This window comes from Equus quagga, chromosome 11, assembly GCF_021613505.1.
Source record: "Equus quagga isolate Etosha38 chromosome 11, UCLA_HA_Equagga_1.0, whole genome shotgun sequence".
Taxonomy (NCBI): domain Eukaryota; kingdom Metazoa; phylum Chordata; class Mammalia; order Perissodactyla; family Equidae; genus Equus; species Equus quagga.
The window spans coordinates 90,013,259-90,028,506 of NC_060277.1; the positions used below are offsets into that span (position 1 = coordinate 90,013,259).

General features: G+C 40.6%; 1 protein-coding gene across 8 annotated transcripts in view; it reads left to right on the plus strand.

Moving 5' to 3' along the window:
• Nucleotides 1-246: 246 nt before the first annotated feature.
• SPAG9 (sperm associated antigen 9) overlaps nt 247-15,248 on the plus strand; it is a 126,467-nt gene continuing 111,465 nt past the window's right edge. For 4 of the 8 annotated variants that reach the window (XM_046674592.1, XM_046674594.1, XM_046674593.1 and 1 more), the window contains exon 1: nt 247-813. In XM_046674592.1, the coding sequence (XP_046530548.1) occupies nt 511-813 (303 nt within the window). In that variant the 5' untranslated portion in view covers nt 247-510. The remainder of the gene's footprint in view (nt 814-15,248) is intronic. The other 4 variants (XM_046674596.1, XM_046674599.1, XM_046674597.1 and 1 more) reach the window with 1 other exon arrangement.

Below are 15,248 nucleotides of genomic sequence, written 5' to 3' on the forward strand. Positions count from 1 at the left end.
TAATTCTGGACGGCTAGTCACTCTTCCAGAACCCTTCCCTTTCCTTTGGGACCCGCCCTGCAAATCCCGCCCGGCGCTGACAGTTCTCGCCACCCTCCTCTCGTAGTCTTTCTCATTGGCGAAGGCACCGTCCGCGAGGCGCCGGATGTTGACGTCACAGCTCCCTCCGCCGGCGCGCGATGACGCACTGGCTCCGCCCCCGGCCGCGCCTGGCCTCCCGCGGGGCCCCGCCCACCGGGCCGACGCGGCGCGAGTCCCGCCCCGCGGGTGACGTGTGGCGCGCGAGGCCCGGCCACCCCGGCAGTTGGTGCAGCGGCGGTTGGGCTGAGGGCGCTCTCCGCACCCCTCCCCTCCTCCGGCCCGGGCCCCCACCCCGCCGGGCCCAGCCCCAGCCCCAGCCCCAGCCCCAGCTCCAGCCTCAGCCCCAGCCCCAGCGCCAGCCGGGCCCGTCCCGTGCGGGCCCGTGCCGCCCCCTCAGCCGGCGACGCCCCGCGCCGCCCGCCCGCCACCATGGAGCTGGAGGACGGTGTGGTGTACCAGGAGGAGCCCGGCGGCTCCGGGGCTGTGATGTCGGAGCGGGTGTCCGGCCTGGCTGGCTCCATCTACCGCGAGTTCGAGCGGCTCATCGGGCGCTACGACGAGGAGGTCGTCAAGGAGCTGATGCCACTGGTGGTGGCCGTGCTGGAGAACCTGGACTCGGTGTTCGCGCAGGACCAGGAGCACCAGGTGGAGCTGGAGCTGCTGCGGGACGACAACGAGCAGCTCATCACCCAGTACGAGCGGGAGAAGGCGCTGCGCAAGCACGCCGAGGAGGTGAGGGCCGGCGGGGAGGGCGGGGGCCGGGCCCGAGGGCGGGCCGGGGGCTGGGGGTCGCGGCCGGGCGCGGGAGGGGAGGCGCGCCGGGCCTCCTGGGGGCGGGACCGAGTCCGGAGGCCGAGAGGTCCCCGGGACCCCCGGCCCGCGTCGGAAGCCGAGGCAGGCAAGTGAGTGTCCTGGAGAAGGGAGTGAGATGGAGGAGGCAAGGCCCGGGGAGGAAGCCACAGCCTGGCATGAGGGCAGCTGGGGTTGGCTGAGGACAGAGATTTTCGGGTGTCTCGTTGCCTCTTGTAGTTTAGGGAAGTTTCCGACCACCGTGGGATAGTCAGACGGCGGTTCAAACTTTTACCACGGCGGGCTGGAGGGGGGTGGCATTTAAACACTTCTGTCCTGCATATCTGCATATGTAACTTCCGCTGGTTCCAGTACCTTTCCAGGGGGGTGCTGCTTTGGGAAGTTAGAGATCTCCCTCTTTCGGTCAGTTTCTTTTTGATGTTTTAACCCTGTTGAGAAAGAGGTTTTATTTTATGTTTTATATGCCTTGGTTGACACTTTGTCAACACTTAGATGTTGTATGGCAATGCTCTGTAAATATAGGGAGTATACAATTTTATTTTATTGGTATCCCACACCAAAGCATGCCTCTATGTCAGGTGGTAACCTTGGACAGTTCCCTTTAAAAACCCTCTATTCGTAAAGGACGGGGCGGCGGAGGGTGGGGGAGTGGTTTGAGGAAGTTGTAGGTGACTGCTGGCAGCCCTTTTCAGACTGCAGTTTACAGGTGCACTTGGCCGGCTGTTACCTCTGGCACCTCAGCAGTGACCTCGGCGCCCTCACCTCGAGTCTGTGAGCCTTTTGGAGCTCTCGAGTGCAACTGATAGGTCTTTGACTTCTGGAGACAGGCAAGGATTTTAGCTTTCAGGGTGTGGTGGCATTATTTCTGTAGAACTTACCTAATGTGGGCGAGGTGTCCCATTCATCTTTGTTTCCTGAGCATCTAGCACACCTGGTGGCTAAAGACATGGTGATTGAAGGGAGCTAAATAATTAGTGAAGGAACGACATGTTATCTTTCAAAAATACTTGAAAAGTTTTTAGAATGTGAGATTTGTTTCGCAGCTCATTTCCTAACACTAAATGGTACCACCATTTAAACTTTTTGTTTTGTCACATATACCTTTGTACCAGGTCAAGGAGTTCTTTTTCAAGCTTGACTGTAGTGAGGATTTTTACTTCTGGTTTTGTGATTCATTTGACTCAAAGGAATACCATTATGTTTGCCAAACAAAATTGACTGTATTTCAAGACTTTATTTCAAGACTATTTCCAAGGATCTAGGGAAGGAGGGGTTTAAAACATATAAGGATGGGATCACAATTTTCCACCAGTTTGTTAGCACTGTTTATAGGACAGACGTCATGTACTCCTTCTGAGATGGCAGGCAATATCTTCGTGCTCACACAGGCCCTAGCCATTGTGTGGATGGACATGACAGAGACTCCGAAATTATCCACAGGTGCACACAGCTGAGGAGCAGGCCCAGCATGACCTATCACCTGGGATAAAAGAAATGCTCCCTCCGGCCTTAGACTCCTGTCAGTCCATGTAAACATGGGCAAGCTGCCAAGGTCACACGTGCCAAGAAAACCATCTGCCACAGGTTGCAGAATCAGAAAATAAAACTAACTGCTAGGCTCTGGATTATATAATAATTTCTTAAGTAAATGACTTTTTAAAAATAGGTTATCCAGTGACTTCCTTTGTGATTTATACTTTTTCAAACGTGTCTATAAATTCTCTGTAATGAAACCTTTGGGCAAAGGGCCATGACCTGAGAATAGAGAACATTGATGAAATACTAGATGAGCCAGCTCCCAGACCACAAACATAAAACCACCTTGTTATCAGTCTTCATGTGAGATCATAAATCAAGTTTTACCCAGTACCCAGAAGTGCAGTCTCTCCTTGGCCAATATGCAGAAGTGGATTCTGTGTTTAATTTTCTGTGAGTGCTTTGTTTGTGGCCTTTAATAGGAGACTAAGAGTCTGCTATTAGAGCAAAAGCACCTCAGGGTATTTACAGCAAAAGTATTTGAGAGCATGGAAATTGTCCATCACCAGAAAGTGTCAAGTAAATTCTGAGCACCTTTGTGGAAATTTAGGAGGGTATGTGAATGAGGAGAATGTTTTAGGAGGTGTGAAGTGCTATAATCTCTTGCTTGTGGGAATTCTCAGCAAGGAATCAGAAACTTAATCTTTATTATAATGCTCTTACTTAATTTGAATACCTTCTGTCGTTTTCTTTGCTTTTATTTGAATTTTTTGTGTGGAGTTAGCTGCTGTTTTTGTGAGTCTTTAAAAACAACCTAAAGGAAGTCTGATTTTAGCTACGTTGTGACCAGTTTCAAATGCTAATCAGGAAACTTCATCCTATTGCTTACCACTCTTCTTTTTGGGCTCCCTCCAGCCATATGTCTTTCTGTTCCTTAACCAAGTCCTGTCTGATGCCTTCGCCCATGCTGCTCCTTTGGCCTACAGTGCTTTTTCCTCAGAGCTTCACCCTGTCTAGCTTCTCACTTTTGGCTCAGCTTAAATTTCACTTCTTTGGCTAGACCTTGCCTGTCTACTCTATCCAGAGTAAGCCCTGTGAATCTGTAAATAATTTATTTGTAAATCAGTGATTTTTAAAAATGAAAATCTGGATAGAAAGTGACCTGGATAGAGATGTCATTCTTGGGAAGAATATGTTAATGGTTTTTATGTTTTGTTTGTGCAGGGTCTTTTAAAATAGACATGATTTGCTTTGAGTAATTAAAAAAAAAAAGAAAAGAAAACTTCCCTGATAAGTAGGCAAATGAGTTAAGGAATCTTTTTCTTAGGAATTTAGTTCCAGGTGAGTCTTTGGGCTTTCTTTCTTACGACCATTATTCTCAAAGTGAGCGCTTATTTAGTGTGATTCAGTGGAGGGAGATGGCACAGAAAAATGAAGACGTACCTTCTTCATCCTCCCTTCGCTCCCTCCTTGCATGATAGAAGCATATGTGAAGAGAAGGGGCTGAAGAGAGACTATCTTTGCTGGGAAGATGTTAGGATTGTGTGATTTTGTGACTACTTTTCTGTAGCTTTTTGCCTGGAAAAATTGGGGTGATTAAATGCAGAGGTGAGAGACACTACGGAGAATTTTCTAATGAAAATTTGAAAAGACTTTAATCAAATCTTCATATAAAACATACACTTTGGAAGTGTATCAACATGGGCAGGAAATCAGACATTGATAGTCAGTGTTCTTTTTATTGATGTTATAGTTCTCATTCATTTATAAAGAATATTTTAATCAAAACTGTTGAGGAAGTTAATGTTGGTTTGTTTGCAGAATAGTTTACATTGACAGTTAAGTTCATCTCTTTAATAAACACTTAAAAAGGAAAACTTGAAGTCTTTTCATTGAGTTTTGTGACTTTTTATCAAGTGACAGGAGTGAAGAGTAATTTTGCGTAGAGTTTAAATTTGTTGATGATGGCTTTTCTGGGGAACTTGGGAAGTTAAAAAGTGGAAATTCCACTTTTGCTTCACCATTAAGTTTATTTTAGGGGCCAGGCCCATGGCGGAATGGTTAAATTCGTGTGCTCTGCTTCTGTGACCTGTGGTTTCACTGGTTCGGATCCTGGGTGCGGACATGGCACTGTTCATCAGGCCGTGCTGAGGCGGCATCCCACATGCCACAGCCAGAAGGACCCACAACTAAAATATACAGCTATGTACTGGGGGGCTTTGGGGAGAAAAAGCAGAAAAAAAAAGATTGGCAACAGTTGTTAGCTCAGGTGCCAACCTTCAAAAAAATAAATAAATAAAATTTGTTAGGACGCTAGAGTTGCTAGAATGAACTTTGCTATTATGTGGATTTTATTTCCCTGAAGTGGAGCAGCAGGGGAAAGTGATTTGGTTACCTGCACAGATGATGTGTCAGTACAGGAGAACAAGTTGCTGGTCAGTGGGGTGTTAACATTTGACATCTTACATGCTTGAATCTACGTGTTATTTATTAAAGTTTTCAAGCTCCTTTTAAAAGTGAAGGACCTCTGTGGTACCTGTCCAGTAGTTTTTGAAACCAATATCTTGTGGTGTTCTCAGTGAACTAAAGATTTTTGGTCCAAGAATTGGCTCAGGTGTTGACTTAATTTCTCTATTGGTTCAGATGGAGCAAGGGTCAGCAGTCTTTTGGAATGTTATGTTATATCTTAATTTATTCATTAAACCTAGGTTTTAGAATGCTCAAAATACATTTTAGGGGCCGGCCCAGTGGCCCAGCAGTTAAGTTCACATGTTCCACTTTGGTAGCCTGGGGTTCGCCAGTTCGGATTCCAGGTGCAGACCTACGCACCACTTGTCAAGCCATGCTGTGGCAGGCATCCCACGTGGAAAGTAGAGGAAGATGGGCATGGATGTTAGCTCAGGGCTAATCTTCCTCCAAAAAAAAAAAAGAAACATTTTGGTGCCTCAATGATTTCTATATTACCTAAATTATTTTTATTTTTTACAGGGGAAGATTCACCCTAAGCTAACATCTGTTGCTAATCTTTCTCCTTTCCTGCTGCCCCCACCCCCCTGAGCCCCAGTGTGTAGTTGTGTATAATTGTGAGTTCTTCTGCTTCTTCTATGTGAGCCACTGCGACAGCATGGCTGCTGACAGACGAGTGGTGTAGTTCCACGCCCAGGAACTGAACCTGGGCTGCCAAAGCGGAGTGCGTAGAACTTTAGCTGCAAGGCCGTCAGGGCTGGCTATACCTAAATTATTTTATATGTAAAACTAATACGTTTAAAAACACACTTTTTAAAAAACACGTATTTTCATATTTTAAAAGATACCATTGTTTTTTCCTCTGAACCATTTAAATAAACTTCACACTGCCCCTAGTCAGAGTAGATATGTCCTTGTTCCTAGTCAATCCGTACTTCAAGACACTTTCTGAAATGAACAGTCTGTTTGTTCTCTAGAGGAGTGTGTGTCTGTGGTGATGGTGGTGGGGTTGTTGCCTTTTGAAATGGTAATCAGTTGGGTAACCATTGTTTAGCTCTTAAGGCAGATCTTACCCTTTCTTTACCTTCAGAGCTTTCTGATTGTATCTAAAATACCATTATGTGTCCTTGCTATAGTGCCGTTCACATTTTTACCTAGTTAAAATCACAGAAGAGAATATCAAAATGGGTAATGTACCTAACTGGACAGGGTACGTGTAATCCCAGGATGGACTAGTAGAGTAAGGACTGCTCACTAGATTATTGTGGTATGTGCAGTAGGTAGTTGATCCAACTCTGTGCTTAATTTTGCTTCTCATTTCTTGACTCCTTAGCTTGCCTTTAACTACATGCGGCATACTTAAATCATATGGAACCTTTGATTCCCAGGAGGGCTAGTGTTAGAATCTAGCCAAACGTGTGTTCTTTTGTTCCATTGACTAATGGCTGAGTTATTTTAAACACAGCTTTTTTGGGGCCGGCCCGGTGGCACAGCGGTTAAGTGCGCATGTTCGGCTTCGGCGGTGCGGGGTTCACGGGTTTGGATCCTGGGTGCGGACATGGCACTGCTTGGCACACCATGCTGTGGCAGGCGTCCCACATATAAAGTAGAGACAGATGGGCATGGATGTTAGCTCAGGGCCAGTCTTCCTCAGCGAAAAGAGAAGGATTGGCAGCAGTTAGCTCAGGGCTAATCTTCCTCAAGAAAATAAAAACACCTTTTTCACTGAGCTAAGCATTCATAATGAATACAGCTGTTACCTAGATAAATTATTAGGTTGAGATAAAAAAAATCATGATAGACCCAGTTTAATAATATATGTAATGTGTCTATTCAAAAGCTGATATTTAGAAATATATGTGTGTGAACTCTATATATTTTGAAACCTTGGCCCATGATATTTAGTTGTTAGTTTGGATGCAAGATTGTTTCATTCAGTCAGGAATTCTAGTGTCTAGTAGTTTGGCATAATAGGTGCCCCCCAAAATGTTTAAACTGAACCATGGGAATTTACATATTAATCAATACAACAGAGCAGTTTCCAAGTTGAGGATATAGAATTATTAGTAGGAAATTCGAAATACTGTTTTTATTTCTTTTTAGGGTCAGTAAACTTTTTCAATAAATTTTCCCCACAGCTTTTTATTAGGAAAATCTTCAAACATACAGACAAATTAAAAGTACATTGGTCATTTGTATATCCATTGCCTAGATTCAGTAGTTTTATTTATCTACATATGTACATACATGTTTTTAAATTGCTGAACCATTTCAAAGTAAATTGCAGATGCTATGTCACTTCACCCTACAGTACCAAGTACTTATCTCCTAAAAAATGAGAGCATTCTACCATATATCCACAATATTATGTACATTTGAGAGTATTTTCTAATATTATCTTTTTTTTTTTGAGGAAGATTAGCCCTGAGCTAACATCTGCCCATCCTCCTCTTGTTGCTGAGGAAGACTGGCCCTGAGCTAATATCCGTGCCCATCTTCCTCTGCTTTATATATGGGACTCCTACCACAGCATGGCTCACCAAGCCAGTGCCATGACCGCACCGAGATCCGAACCGGTGAACCCTGGGCCACCAAAGTGGAATGTGCACTCTTAACCACTGTGCCACCGGGCTGGCCCCTCTAATATTATCTAATATTCCAATTGAATTAATTTTTAAGTATATGTCAGTTATAGAGATGAGTGAGTTGTTAATATTTTTATAGTATACTAATGTCACTTGTCTGGGAAGAAATGATTGTTTGCAGTTTAGATAGTTTTCTATAAGAAATTTAAATCTGAGATCTATAAAACTGAATTAAATTAGTTAAAATTTTTTATTTAAAATTACAGCATAAAAATATCTTGTATTATTTTTCCCCTTTGAAACATCAAGATACGGAAATTGAGAAACTGATCCTACGTTTAATGTTTTCTCTAGTAACTTTTTCTTTTGTAGTCTTATCATATATTTTCCAGGATATCTTGTTTCCGACTGCTTATCTGCTCCACTATGGTTATAGAGCCTCAGAAGAATTTTTTACTTGTAATTTGATTGGATTCCCTACAGGGAATAGGCCTAGGGTTTTTGTGATTCTGGATTCCATTATTGTCCTTTAAAGTGTATTTTTACTTGTTCTTATGTAGTTATATTTTAAGGGCTAGGAGGAAACTCCGTGGTCTTCTAGTTCTACCCTGTCCCAGTCCCATAGGTAGACAGAAAGATAAACAGACACAGCTGATCAGAAAGAACAGATATTTATTGAGCCAGGAACAGTTCTGGGCCCTGAGAATTAGTCACAAACAAACCAGACAAGGAAGGTAGCCCGTGCCTTCTTGGAGTTTATATTGTAATAAAGAATAAACAGACCAATTAATTACAGATTGTGATAGATGCTACACAGGAAATAAAAAAAGTGTTGTGATAAAGAGTAAAGAAGCAGGCACTTTAGATGGAACAAATAAGTTTCTAAACAGGTAAGCTGCCCATGCAGGAAATAAGTCATCTCGTAAGAGTAATTATTTAGATCTGAAACTTTAGGCATATGTATAAGTCAGAGTTTCTCCTACCCCTTATTCTTGAAAATTCCGAAAAGTAAGTAGCTCTCATAAATGTGTTTCCTTTGCTTTCTGTCTTATTCCTTCTCATGCTTGACTTCTCAGCAATGTTTGACTTTTCTGGTCACTCCTTCTTTAAGAAACATTATATTTTGGTTCTGTGGCTTTGACATCTCTTGGTTTGCACCTTACTTATCTGACCACTCTGTGCATTCCTCTTACATTAGTTTTGTGTTTGGTGTTCTTTCTGAGGTCCTCATTAGTTCTCACTCTGCAGACTGCCTCGCTGATATTATCCATTCCCATGCGTCAGTTACTATTCATTGACTATTCCAAAGTGTATATCTCATTCATTCATGTAACAGATATTTATTGAGTGTCAACCGTATGCCTGGTACTGTGTCCAGAGGATATAGGGTGAGTAAAACAGACAAGATTCTTCCCTCATGGAGCTGACAGCCTATTAGGAACTTTAAGGCCACATCTCTCTCTGGAGTTTCAGATTTGTGTGACTGTTGTTTATTGGACATGAATGTCTCCTGACAAGTCCAAAACTGAACTTATTTCCCAAGCCTGCTCCTCCTGAATCCCCTGTCTTTGTGAGGGATACCACTGTCCACATACCTGGTCACCATCCTTAAACCTTCTCTCTCCTGCATCCCCATTACTACCTTCTTTTGTTTCCAACTTTTAAGTATTTCTGGAATCTCTTTACTTCTTTCCAAATCCATTTCTAAAACTCTGTTACAGGCCACCAACATCTCTTGCCTTGCCTTGAATCCAAACTCCATGGAGCTGGAACTTTGCATCATTCACACTGTATACTAGTGTCTGGTACATAGGAAGTACCCAATGAATATTTCTTTTTTTTAATTTTGTTCTTATTTTTATGATTTTTATTACGGTAACATTGGTTTATATTGTTATATAAATGCCAATGAATATTTCTGAATAAATGAATGATGACTGAAACTGTCCCATAACTGATCTGTCTGCTTCCAGTAGTGCCAACCTATAAACTGTCAATCCCATTGTACCCAGATCTCTCCCAAATGGAGATCTGGTCAGATCATTTCTGTACTTAAAAGCCTTTCGTGACTCTGTCTGAAGTTCTGGAAGTGACTAAAGTTCGTAACATACATACAAAGCCTTGTAATCTGGCTGCTGCTTGTCTTACCAGCCTCTTCTTTTCCTTTTTGAGCCATACTGAACACTTTGAGTTTGTTTTGTGAAAAATGTTCTCTTCAAGCCTTCTTAAAAGCTGCTGCCTTGCTTGGCACTCTCTTTTTCTTCTATTGCCTGGCTAACATTATTCATCTTTCTGGTGTCAATTCTGGGATGTCTTTTATGAACACCCAAGTATGGATTGTGCCCATCTTAAATCTTCCCACAGCATACTGTCCTTCGCCTCCCGTAGCACTTCCAATGTTATATCAGACCTGTTGCTTTAATTCCCCCACTAAACTACTGGGATGCAGGAAGTATTTAATAGATGTTTATTGGTTGGTTGGGTGGATGGATGAATATGCTAAAGGTCAAATTGCTAAGCCTAACTATTTAAAGTTCTCTTTTGTGCATTCAAGTTATTGTCCTTACTGTTGGTGCCAAGTTATGCTAAAATTCAGAAAATTCTTCAATAAGTCCTTTGACTTTGGCATATACAGAGAAACCATGACTTCTCCTGAGTATAGTTACTGCAGATGCTGCCTACATTTCCTATACATAGTCGATACTCTAGAAATATTTATGCATTTTCAAAATTGAAGTATTAAGATCGTTGGAACTACTGTCAAAAGCATTGTAGGGATTACTTCTGCATTTGCAAAGGTTGGGCTGGGTGATCTTAGAAGTCGTGTTAGCACCATGATTCTCTGGTTATTTTAAACTTAATAGTGGCTTTCTGTTGTATTTTTATTCATTTTAGCCACAAATAATTTTTTCTAAGTTACTGGTTGAGAAATAAGTTGGTCTGTCTGAATAAATTTTCTACACAAATGAAGGTTTAAGTGCCAAAACTTAATTTTAACTGTTGCCTTAGAATCTTTTGGTAGACATTTTTAATTAGGATACAGCAGTAGTACCCTACAGTAACAAATAAAGTGGTTAGTAAAACATTTTCTATTTTTGAAGAAAAATTCATTCTGAAGAATAGTAAGCACTTATTTCTTGGGCATTGAAATCTGTATTGGTTAAAAGCATCTGCTAGGCTATTGTGGTATGGATCAGATTTCTAATTTTAATTATCAAATCCTCAATTTGAATTTTCTTTCAGTTACCTGTTGTCCTAGCCTCATTTTTTGTTACTGCTACCTATTCAAAAGCAGATACCTTTTAAAAAGTTAAACAGATTGCACAGAAGTGTGGAATCAAATAAATAGGCTTTTGTAAAACCAGAAAGGTAACTTTTTAAGAAGAGTTTTGTTTGTCTATGGTTCTTTGAAAATAGTCTACTTGAACCTGTTTGATGTGATTTGGGAAACTTTTGATGGAAATTACCCATTAATTTGTGACTTGTTTAGTTTTTACTCTTTAAAGAATATTTTTATGCTGGGATAGAAATGCAGCCAGTAATTTACTCAGTTTTAAACATCTGTAACCTAGCTGAGGGCTAGGAAGTGAAAAAAGAAGATTTCTGAATAGCTAAAATGAATGTCTCAAACTCTGTCTAGTAGAGTTTATATCTTTGGCCTACTGAAGAAACATTTAAAGGCAAAGTGTTTATTTACCCTTATGTTAAATAAAATAGTTTATTAGCCCTCAACAGGTTATAGACAAATTAAGGTTATAAGCAAATTAAGAGGGTATCTATTAGAGAAAAGTACTTATAACAAATGGTAGGTGTCTCTGAAGCAGGACTGAAAATTAAAAGAAGTAATATAGCGCAGTGGCCAAGGACAAGGGCAATAGGTCAGATTGCCTTGGGTCAAATCCTGGCTCTGTTACTTCCTAGCGATGTAATCACAGACAGGTTTCTTAATGCCAAGCCTCAATTACTTAATCTGTGAATAGGGGTAATAATAGTAACAAGCTCCTAGAATTGTTGTGAGGATTATACGAGGAAAATGAGCTTTTCAAAGCTCCAGACATTTGGTTAACATATGCTAAATGTTACCTATATGTCTGATATCTACGTACCTGTCTATCCATCCCATTTATTCACTTATAAAACAGATGTTAATTAAACACTTTGTGCCCAGAGTTAGGGGTGCAAGAATGAAAAATCTAGGATCCTGTCCTTGAGGAGCTCATAGTCTGGTGGGGAGGCTAAAGTAAATGACTAGAGCAGCCTTATGTAAGCATTCTAAACAAGTACAGTATGTGCGAGGTGCTAAAAGCCTAACTCAACCTGAGGCACAGCTTCTCAGAGACAGGGTGGCATTTCACTGGGTTGTGTGTCACACAGCCAAAGTATGAGAGATTTGAAAGTGTGTGATGTGTTCAGAAAACTGCAAAAACATGACTTTTTTTGATATGTTTAAATAGTAAATATTGGATTTCCGTATGTTCTTTAAAAATATATACTAGTACTTCTGCCACATAGGGGAGTGGCAAGAATTGAGGTCGAATAGATAATCAGAGGTAAGAAAGTAAAGGGCTATGTTGTCAATTTTGGATTTTTATCTTGAAGGCATCACACACTATAATGAAGTATGGTTTATAATCATGATTCACAGTGATTTGGAATGACTGTTACCAACAAAAGGTTACATTTTATTTGATATCCTCCATTTTAAGGAGATAGGTGTGTATGAAATTCTAGAAACATTTTTCATTAAAATGGATATGATAAAAATGTTTTGGGGGGCCGGCCCCATGGCCAAATGGTTAAGTTCTCGCACTCTGCTTCGGTGGCCCAGGGTTTCGCTGGTTCGGATCCTGGGCTAGGACATGGCACTGCTTGTCAGGCCGTGCTGAGGCAACATCCCACATGCCACAACTAGAAGGACCCACAACTAAAATATACAACTATGCACTGGGAGGATTTTGGGGAGAAAAAGCAGAAAAAAAAAATAAGAAGATTGGCAACAGTTAGTTCAGGTGCCAGTCTTTAAAAAAAAAAAGATGTTTTGGTGCTTTAGTTTATCTTAAAAATATGATTATGAAGAATACTTCATTTCTTTGTGATACTAGTCAACTGATAGCATTAATATTGTTGACTTAGAAAATTTTCATCCCCCTAGCAGACTGCTTTTTTTTTTTTTAAAGATTTTCTTTTTCCTTTTTCTCCCCAAAGCCCCCCGGTATATAGTTGTATATTTTTAGTTGTGTGTCCTTCTAGTTGTGGCATGTGGGATGCTGCCTCAGCTGGCTTGATGAGCAGTGCCATGTCCATGCCCAGGATCCAAACCAGTGAAACCCTGGGCCGCCAAAGCGGACGCAGAGCGCAAACTTAACCACTCTGCCACAGGGCTGGCCCCTGCATTTTTAAAATATAGACTAACTTGATTTTTTCTTCCTGTGAAAATTTCACTTTATATAGTTACCACCATATTGTTTCTTAAAATTGTTTTTATTGTGGTAAAATATATATAACATGAAATTTACCATTTTAACCATTTTTAAGTGTACAGTTCAGTGGTGTTAAGAACGCTCATGAGCCAATCCTGATGACCTAGTAGTTAAAGTTTGTCGTGCTCTGTTTTCTTGGCCCAGTTCACTTCCTGGATGCTGAACCACACCACTGGTCTGTCAGTGACCATGCTGTGGCCGAGGCTCACACAGAAGAACTAGAAGGACTTGCAACTAGAATATAGAACTATGTACTGGGGCTTTGGGGAAGGGGAAAGAGAAAAAGGGAACACTCACTCTGTTGTGCAGCCATCACCACCCTCCATCTCCAGAGCTTATTCCTCATCCCAAACTGAAACTCCATAGACATGAAACACTAACTCCAGTTTTCCCCTTCTCCTAGCCCCTGGAAACCACCGTCCTACTTTCTTTCCCTATGAATTTGACTGCTCTACATACCCCGTATAAGTGGAATCATACAATATTTTCCCTTTTGTGTCTGACTTACTTCATTTAGCATGTTTTCAGGGCTCTCCGTTTTTGTAGGATGTATGATAATTTCATTCCTTTTTAAGGCTGAATACTATTCCATTATAAGTATATACAAGTCTCTTATCAGATATATGATTTGCTAATATTTTTCCCATTATGTAGGTTGTGTTTTTACTTTGATGATGTCCTTTGAAGCAGAAAAGTTTTTAATTTTGATGAAGTCCAATTTATCTATTTTTTTCTTTGATTACCTGTGCTCTTGGTGTATGTATAAGAAACTATTGCCTAGTCCAAGGTCACAAATATTTTACACCTCTGTTTTCTTCTAAGAGTGTTATAGTTTTAGCTCTTACATATAGGTGTTCGATCCATTTTGAGTTATTTCTGTACATGGAGTCCAAATTAATTCCTTTTCATATTGTCCCAGCAGCATTTGTTGATGAGACTATTCTTTCCCCATTGAATTGTCTTGATATCCTTATGCTAGTATCATCCTGTTGTGATTACTGTAGTTTTGTAATAAGTTTTGAAATTGAGCAGCATCTTCTCCAACTTTGTTCTTCTTTTTCAAGATTGTTTTGGTTATTCTGGGCCCCTGGAATTTCCATATGAATTTTAGGATCTGCTTGTCAATTTTTGCAGAAAAGCTAGCTGGGATTTTCATAGGGATTTTGTTGAATTTGTAGATCCATTTGGGGAGTGTTGCCATCTTAACAATATTAAGTCTCTTGATCCACGAACATGGGACGTCTTTCCATTTATTTGGATTTTTAATTTTTTTCAAAAGTGCTTCGTAGTTGTCAGAGTATAAGTTTTGTACTTCTTTTGTTAGTTTTATTTCTAAGTATTTTGTTCTTTTTGATACTATTGTAAATGGAATTGTTTCCTTAATTTCATTTTCTGCTTGTTCATTGCAAGTGTTTAGAAATACACTTGATTTTTATATATTGATCTCATATCCTGTAACATGGCTGAACTCATTTATTAGTGCTAATAGGTTCTTTTGTGGATTCCTTAAGATTTTTTATATACAACATCATGTCATCTGCAAATAGAGGTAGTTTTACTTCTCTCTTTCCAATCTAGATGCCTTTTATTTCATTTTCTTGTGTAATTGCCCTCACTAGAACTTCCAGTACAATATTGAATAGAACTGGCAAAAGTGAAATTTTTGTCTTGTTTCTGATCTTAGAGGAAAAGCATTCAATCTTTAACCATTAAGGATGATATTGTGGAGTTTTTGTAGATGCTCTTTGTCAGATTGAGGGAGTTTCCTTCTATTCCTAGATTGCAGAATGTTTTTGTTATGAAGGGATGTTGAATTTTGTCAAATGCTTTTTCTGAAACTATTCAGATAAGCCAGTGCTGTTCAGATACATTTTTAGGTGTTTTTTTTTTTTTTAACATCCAGAAATATTTTGCTTTTGACAAGCCGAAAGTTAAATTTTATAACTCAAATTTGAGTAGTATAAAATTAATCCTTAAAAAATATGTATGTGTGCACCTGAAAATTAAATTATACATGAAGAGCTAAAATAATTTCCCCCTTTGATAGGATGGTCAGGGAAGGCCTCTGGGGATGTAGCATTTCAGTTGTGACATGAAGGATGAGGAGGAGACCATTAGGGGACAGTTCTGGACAAAGGAAATGAGGCTCTAAAGTAGGCAACAGTTTAAAATTAGGAGTCAACCCGTCTAGAGGAAAGGGAGGAGACAGGAGATACAAGAGGCATGGAGAGCTGATCACTAAGTGGGCCTTGTGGACCAAGGTAGAGTTTGGGTTGTAGTCTAAGATTGTATTCTAGTAGGAAGCCATTGGTGATCTTCAGTCAAAGCAATAAAATGGTCATGTGTAATA